The 8,060-nt window shown below is 39.4% G+C and overlaps 1 protein-coding gene across 1 annotated transcript in view; it reads left to right on the forward strand.

Moving 5' to 3' along the window:
* Positions 1-432: 432 nt before the first annotated feature.
* LOC102260860 (poly [ADP-ribose] polymerase 14-like) overlaps positions 433-8,060 on the forward strand; it is an 8,607-nt gene continuing 979 nt past the window's right edge. Inside the window, exons 1-3 of the mRNA XM_014528375.1 lie at positions 433-1,056; positions 2,361-2,494; positions 7,841-8,015. Coding sequence (XP_014383861.1) covers positions 597-1,056; positions 2,361-2,494; positions 7,841-8,015 — 769 coding nt within the window. The 5' untranslated portion in view covers positions 433-596. The remainder of the gene's footprint in view (positions 1,057-2,360; positions 2,495-7,840; positions 8,016-8,060) is intronic.

Below are 8,060 nucleotides of genomic sequence, written 5' to 3' on the forward strand. Positions count from 1 at the left end.
CTTTTGCCTAATCCTGCATAGATGATGGAATATTATTCAGTCATAAAAAAGGAAATCCTGTCATTTGCACCAACATGGAGGGACCTTGAGGGCATTATGCTAAATGAAATGTCAGACAGAGAAAGACAAATAGTGTATAATAAGTCTAATCTGTGGAATCTAAAAAAACCTGAATTCAGATACAGAGAATAGATTGGTGGTTGCCAAAGGTGGGGTGGTGGTAGGTGGGCAAAATGGGTGAAAGTGGTCAAAAGGTACACACTTCCAATTATAAGATTAATAAGTCCTACAAATGTGATATGCAGCATGGCAACTATAAAAGCAAAAAGAAGGAAAGAAGGTAGGGAGGGAGGAACAGAGCAAAGGAGAAAGAAATGGAGAAACAGCTAATAGCTAAACATTTTTTTTCTTTTTAAATCCAAACAATTGTTGCATTCCCTTGTGTTTCTGTTTTAGCATTTTTGGGCTTCTCAAAGCAACCTTCCCCCAAACAAAAGCCTTTGGTTTTGGAGAAGAAAACGGAATCAGCAATTTTTCAGGTGTGTGGTGAAAATGAAACATCTGTACAAAACGCCCTCTCCTGCCTACAGAATCTGATGGAAAAGGAACAGAGTCTTTACACCAGTGAAGAGGAATGTATCAGAGACTTTGATGAAAAGGAATATCAGGAATTGAATAAGCTGCAGAAGGACTTGAATATTTTGGTGGAATTGGACCATCAGAAACCTTTGATTAAGGTTTCAGGAATTAGCAGAGATGTGGAACAGGCTAGAAATGCAGTTGAGGAGATGATCAAGACAGTTAGATCAGCCAAAGAGCAGGAATCCAGAGCAGATTATATCACTGAGTTTGTAGAATGGCAATATGACGACAATAACACTTATCGTAGTTTTGACAAAATAACCAATATGAAATTGGAGGAGGCAAGAAAAAAACAGGGAAAAACAGTTGATGTCCAAATTAATAATCAGAACTACACAGTGGACATGAAAGCATGCATTGCTACAGATGCAAACGGACACAGTTTACAAATTCAGCGCATCACAAAACCTCAAGGTGAGTCAAACTATCACGCTTGTTATCCACTATTTTAGACTTACTTTGGGCTTAACACTATTTTGTACGTCTATCAACATTGTAGTCAAGTAGATAGAATTCAAGTAACTCTTATGCATTAAAATAGAAAACTTATGGAGTTTACATTAAGGTCGGGAAAATACAGTCTGGGTGAGCCCAACATCCTAAGTATGACCATCTTAGTGGTAACATAGCCAAACCTTGCCTTTTTGTAGTTTGCAAGCTTCCTAGAGCTAGTTCTTCTGGGAAGTAATGGCTGTTTCAGTCCGGAGAGGGACAGCCATGGGCTTTAAAGAAACGTGGCCCAAGGTTTTATTTAGAACAAAATGGGGAAGACAGCCTGGTCAGAAAGTGGGCACTTTCTGACTCTGTGATTGGTACCCAGAGAGGCCCCGGAGCCTTCAGGATCTCCCAGGAGTCACTGCCTCCTCTGCCCTGAAAATAAAGTTCCTAGACACACACAGAGGAAGCAGCCTCAGATTCTCTGACTGGATCTGCTTCTGAGAAGGGAATGCTTGTCTCGTATAGAGGTGAGACAGACTTCCAACCACAGAAGTCCCCCACTGAAAACTAGTAAAAATGGCTTCCCTTTCAGTACCTTCTCTTCATCTTTTGGGAGATCAGTTGGAATGAATTCCTCACACCCTGAGCAACCCTGGGGCAATGAGAACTCAAGAATAAAATTTCATTTAGCAGAAGAGGAGATGGAGCTGCCCCCACAAACTGCCACATAGCAAAACCCACCCACCCACTCAACTCTTAAGGATGGTGTGAAGAATAACGAAAGAACAGATGTGGATGGCCTTGTGGTGGGAGCTCTAGCAAAAATCCATGCATTTGTAAACAAGAGAATAGCGACTATTTAAAACATCGCAGGGAATAATTGATTATTGAATTATGACAGATTGGAAACTGAGCAGAATATGCAGTGTATTCACACTGCACCAGCATTTCTCGTATCTGGGCATGAATGATCAAAACTTGTGAAGATGTAGGGACACAGGTTCCATCCCTCAGAGATTTTGATTTGATTGATGTGTGTGTGTGTGTGTGTGTGTGTGTGTGTGTTTTAATAAGCATTACAGTTGGTTCTGTGGTAGTCTGTGGTCTACACTTTGAAAAACATTCTCCTAAAAATATAAGAAATGCATTGAATACATTGAATCAGGGGATTGTAAAAGAAGAACACACATGATATTCGGTTTTTTGAAGCATACCAGGGAGGGGGACTGTGTAGATGAGCCTTCCTGGGTACAGAGTGTCCTCAAATGTCTACTTTGCAGTTGAGATCCCTGGACACTGGAGTGATATGAAGCAGCAGCGTGTCTGTCTGGTTGAGCTACAGCCTGGCCAACCAGAATACAGCAAAGTGGCAGATGCCTTCAATCAGACCTGCTCACAATTCAAGATAGAGAAGGTAAGCATTCTGATGACATGGAGTTTCTTAATGGTGAACATAAGGAGTATCATGTTCCTGGATAAATACATTTATATTCACTTCCTATCATATTTTTAACCCAGAATTAGAATATTTCATGGTAATTAGATTTTAGATTCTAGATTTTCCTCATCTCCCCATAATTCCTGAGACATTAATACTGAGATTTTTAATCCAGTTATTACAAGATAACAGACTGCAATATGATATTAGAATACTGAAGACATATATTTCCTTTGTGAAGCAAGCTAATAAAAATTCAAAGTATGGCTTCAAAGTTGGAGTTGATAAGAAGCAAACGACCACAGAGAGACCGGTGAAGGCTCCTCAGGGTTGGGTTATGTGCCTTTGCCCCAGTGTTCACAGGCCAACAGTGCTTGCTTCCTTAATAAACCTATTCCTTTCACTGTTCATCTCATTGACGAGTATTTTGGAATCTCCTACTCTTAAAAATTAATTTTTCTATTTGATATTTGTGTTCTTTCTTGACTTCTATGGCAATAATACTTTGATGTTTTCTTCTCCATTAATTAATTCGTTATCACTGGTATCTGTTTTTCCTCCAAAGCTCTCATCCTAGCTCTACCCACAGGATTTATACTTTGGTCTTCTGTCTCTGCACTTCACCAGGGAATGTTTTTACCCTTCATGGATGCAGCTATTATTTTAATGTTAATAGCTCTCAAATCAACATATCACCAATCTGGATCTTTGACTCTAGCTCTAGAACATATTCCCAGTGGACTAAAAATATCTCCACTTGATTATCTATCTGCTAAATCAATTTCCTAAAACTTAACTCATCATCTCTAAGTAATTATCTTCCCCTTCCTTCTCTTTTCTGACATAGGTTCCACCACTCCCTGAGTAAAGCTAGAGATTTTTTTTGGTCTAGTTTTACATGTCTTCTTTTTTCCTGATTGACCTCCCAAAGCTTGAGATTTTGAGTTCCTTCTCTTCATCCTTAATAATGAGTGTGCCAATAAGGTCTACAATTCCTGTCTTTGCAAATTTTCTTTTACTTTCCATTTGCATGGCCACAACTGCTCTTTAGAACTGGGGCCACGCCCCAAACACCAATGTGAGGGGATGCTCTGATGAACTCCAGCTGCTTCTCGCAAGAGAGTGAACCTGAGACAAGTGCATTTATATGTTAAGTGACTGGAGAACACCAAAGTCTTAGCATTGCTCCAGACTTCAGAGGCCTAGTTCTCAGCCTGGCCTCCCTGTGCTGTGCAGCCAGACTACATTGCTATTTACTGCCCTGGCCTGGAATCCTGATTTCCTCTATTATGTTGTCACCTTTCTGTTGCCAATTCAAGGGTGCCGGTGTCTTTTGGCCCCATTTGTGGTACTCTCTCCCATTCTGTCTATTCATGTAATTAAGCACATAATAATTCAGAAAAGATTTGAAATGTCCTAAGAGATATATACCAGGGAGAAACCAAGATAGTGGCAAAGGAAAACGCTGGCACTTGCATCCTCCTACAACCACATCAAAATTACAACTAAAATACAGAACAACCATCATTCACAACCCCCTGAAATCTGCTGAATGGAAGTCCTACATCTAGAGAATTAAAGAAGAAAGCACATTGAGACTGGTAGGAAAGGTGAGGTGCAGAATGGGCTGGTCTGACACCCACCTGTGGCATGTTTTTAATTGGGAGGGACATCTTGGTTGAGGAGGAATCCCATGAGGAACAAGAGGTCCCAGCACAATACCAGGCCCCAAGCCCAGGGTTCCATTGCTGAGAAGAGAACTCCCATGACCTCTATCCAGCTATAAAAACCAGCGGGCATTGTGTCTGAGTGACACGGAGGCTACTGGAATCCCAGGCAGTTCCTCTTAAAGGGCCCATGCATGGACTTAGACTCATTACTTCTGAGCTCCAGCGCTGGGGCAGCAGCATGAAAGGATCAAGGGACATAAGGGGACATAAATTGTCTTGCAGCAGGGAAAGCCATCTTCTTCCTCCTTCTTTTGGTTATTGTTGGCATCCCTAACCCTTTTCCTTTTCAACTTCCTATAACTGTGTATTTAAGATAATAGCATATACTTGAGTTTTGTTTTTTTATTCATCCATTTGGACCATTTTTATCTTTTTTAAAATATGTTTTTAATGATTTCAGAGAGAAGAAGAGAGAAGGATAGAAACATCAGTGATGAGAGAGAATCATTGATTGGCTGCCTCCTGCATGTTCTCTACTGGGGATAGAGCCCACAACCCAGGCATGTGCACTTACCAGAATCAAACCTCAACCTTCTGGTTCAAGGGTGGATGCTCAAGCACTGAGCCACCCTGGCTGGGTCAATCTTTATCTTTTAATTGGAGTACTTAGTCTGTTTAATGAATTTACTGATATGTTTGGGTTTAAACATGCCATATTAATCTTTTTTCCTATGTATCACTTCTACTCTGCTCCTGTTCTCTCTTTTCCTACCTTATATTACATTAAGTATTTTTATCATTTCATTTTTATGCCCTATTAAAATGTTCATTATATATCCTATTATAATCCTGTCATTGGTTACTTAGGGATTATTAAACTCTCGTGCAAATTTCCCAAACAATGTAATGAACTTTGAACACTTTAAACCATTTACCCCTCCTGCCTCTTATACTACTTTTACCTGTATTTTAATTCTATGTATATTTGAAACCCTATAAAACATTTTAATGTTTTAATACAGTCATTATATATTTACCCTTTTAGCCTACTGCCCTTCCATTTTTCTTGCATTTACATGTCTACACCTTGGGATCATTTTCCTTCTGCTTTGACTTTTCTTTCAGGTGTAGATCTGGTTGTGATGTTTCTGGTAGTCTAAGTTTTTGTCTGAAAATGTCTTCATTTCACTTTCATTCTTTGAAGGATATTTTTGCTGGCTGTAGAGTTCCGGGTGACAGTTATTTTCTTTAAGCACTTTGAAGGTGCTATTCTATTATCTTCTGACTTTTTTTTCACTCTGCACTACCCTTCTATCTTGGAATTTGGTCCGTTAAGTCCTTGTTGCCTTCAAACAGCTATCCCCCTCACCCCCAAGCCCTTCTAATAGTTGTTGGCAAGAGGATTGGTCTGATACAAATAGTTTAAAACAGCCAGGAGCCTGCTGCTAACATAAACCTACTAAGTAAAGTTTTAAGATTTACTTGCAGTGTTTTTTTTAACTTTATAATTTATCCCATTAGGAATATAGAATCAGATTGCTGTTTTTAAAACTTCTTGAAGTAATTATTTTCTTTGTGTGGTTATTAAATTTTAGAAAGCTGGGTTCTAGCTTCAGCAGCACATATACTAAGAAAAAGGTGAGGAGCAAGAATGAAAAGACTAAGGAGTAAGAATTATTTCAAAACTCTTTAAGATGAAATTTTTAAGGCTTTTGGAAGATGAGTAAAAGAAATAAAATTCAAGGTAAACAGAAAAAAATGGAAGTAGACAGTTTAAAGATTAGAAACTTAATTGTAGATAAAAAGAAAAATAAATTTTAAAATCACAAATCAGATTAACAAAAAGCATGATAATGCAGAGACTTTGAGCTAGAGGTCAAACTGTATCTTAATGAAAAAATAGGAATCCTAAAACTGAAAAAACAAACCAACCAAAAGATGGCAGGTAACAGTATTAGAACTGAGAGTCCTTTAGAATGGAAGAAGATTCTGACAACTTTATGGAACTACCACTACCTATTGATTAGGGAAGTTCTGAGGCTGATCTGCAATCCAGGATCCAAGGAGTTTTCACCACAGCCCTGGAACCACAAAGAGGATGGTCAGAGCATGGCCACTTTGAAATGCAGATTGGTGTAGCCACTATGGAAAATGGTGTGGAGGTTTCTCAAAAAATTAAAAATGGAATTGCCTTATGACCCAGTGATCCCACTTCTGGGAATATATGTAAAGAAACTAGAAACACTGGTTTGAAAGAATTTATATGCACCCCTATATTCATTGCAGCAGTATTTACAATAGCCAAGATTTGGAAGCAGCCCAAGTGCGCATCCGTAGATGAGTGGATAAGAAAGTGGCAGTACATTTACACATTGGAATACTTCTGTGGGCTGTAAAAAAGAAGGAAATCTTACCTTTTACACCAGCATGAATGGAACTAGAGGGGATTATGCTAACTGAAAAAAGTCAGAGAAAGACAAATGCCATATGATTTCACTTACATGTGGAATCTAGTGAATAAAATAAACAAACAAAATAGAAACAGACTCATAGATAAAGATGACAGACTGATAGCTGTTCGAGGAGAGGGTATTGGGGTACCTGGTGACAAAGGTGAAGGGATTAAGAAGTACAAATTGCTAGTTGCAGAATAGCCACAGAGGTGTAGATTACAGTGTAGGGAATATAGTCCATAATATCGAGATAAATGGGTATAGGACTAGGTGGGTACTTGACGCAGCAGGGGGACCACTCTGTAAAGTACATAATTTTTAACTACTTTGTTATGTACCTGAAACTTGTAGAGAATGATATTGAATGTAAACTGTAATTGAAAAATAAATTAGAAAAGAAAAAGCATGGCCACTTTGGTCTACAGCCAGGCTCCCTGTCACCAGGATTCATGCCCCACTCTTACAATTGGATGAGAGATTAGTTTTCATGAACTAATTTCCTTCTTGCCTAGACACTCTAGTGCTTCTCCCGTGGTTAGAACTTGGCTAGGTAAACCAATATCTTAAAAGGACTGAAGAGGAGAGAGGCAAAGGGACAAAGAGGGATAGACTGCAACAGGAGCAGTAATTACAGCGAAAGTAAGAAGCAGGAGTTGAGCTGCCTTGGTCGTCCAAGATCCTAAATATTGCTTGCTGCATGTGGTGCATAAAAGATGTTAAAAATTAAAACAACTTTTTTTCCAAGGCCTGTTTTGTGTAGCAGTGGATCTAAAAAGATTTCTGAATGCAGAGAGCTGCCATCTGGCATTGAATTCGCTGAATTTTTACTTATAAAAAATAGTGGTCATGCCCTGGCCAGTGGTGGATCCATTGGTTGGAGTGCCATCTGGAACACCAAAACGTTTTGGGTTTGATTCCTGGTCAGGGCACATACCTAGGCTGTGGTTTTGAGTCTTCTTTGGGCATATATGGGAGGCAATAGATCGATGTTTCTCTCTCACATCAATGCCCTCCCACACCTATCTCTATCTCTATCTCTATCTCTATCTCTATCTCTATCTCTGTTTTTCCCCTTCCTCTTTCTAAACAGATCCTCAGGTGAGGATTAAAACAACAAAAAAATAGGGATCATGTTTCATTTGCTGTATCTGACACAGGCCCTTGGCACTGACAGAATGTTTTTCCTTATTGATTTGCAGATTGAGAGAATCCAGAATCCAAGTCTCTGGCAGCACTACCAGACAAAGAAAAAAACCATGGATGATAAGAATGGCAATACACAAAATGAGCAGCTGCTCTTCCATGGGACAGATGCTGACTCCTTGCCACATGTCAATCAACATGGCTTTAACCGCAGTTATGCAGGAAAGAATGGTAAGGAAGTAAGTCACGTGGCTGCTCCAAAGGAGGTGTCAGCCA

Source organism: Myotis brandtii, unplaced genomic scaffold (genome assembly GCF_000412655.1).
Source record: "Myotis brandtii unplaced genomic scaffold, ASM41265v1 scaffold631, whole genome shotgun sequence".
Taxonomy (NCBI): Eukaryota; Metazoa; Chordata; class Mammalia; order Chiroptera; family Vespertilionidae; genus Myotis; species Myotis brandtii.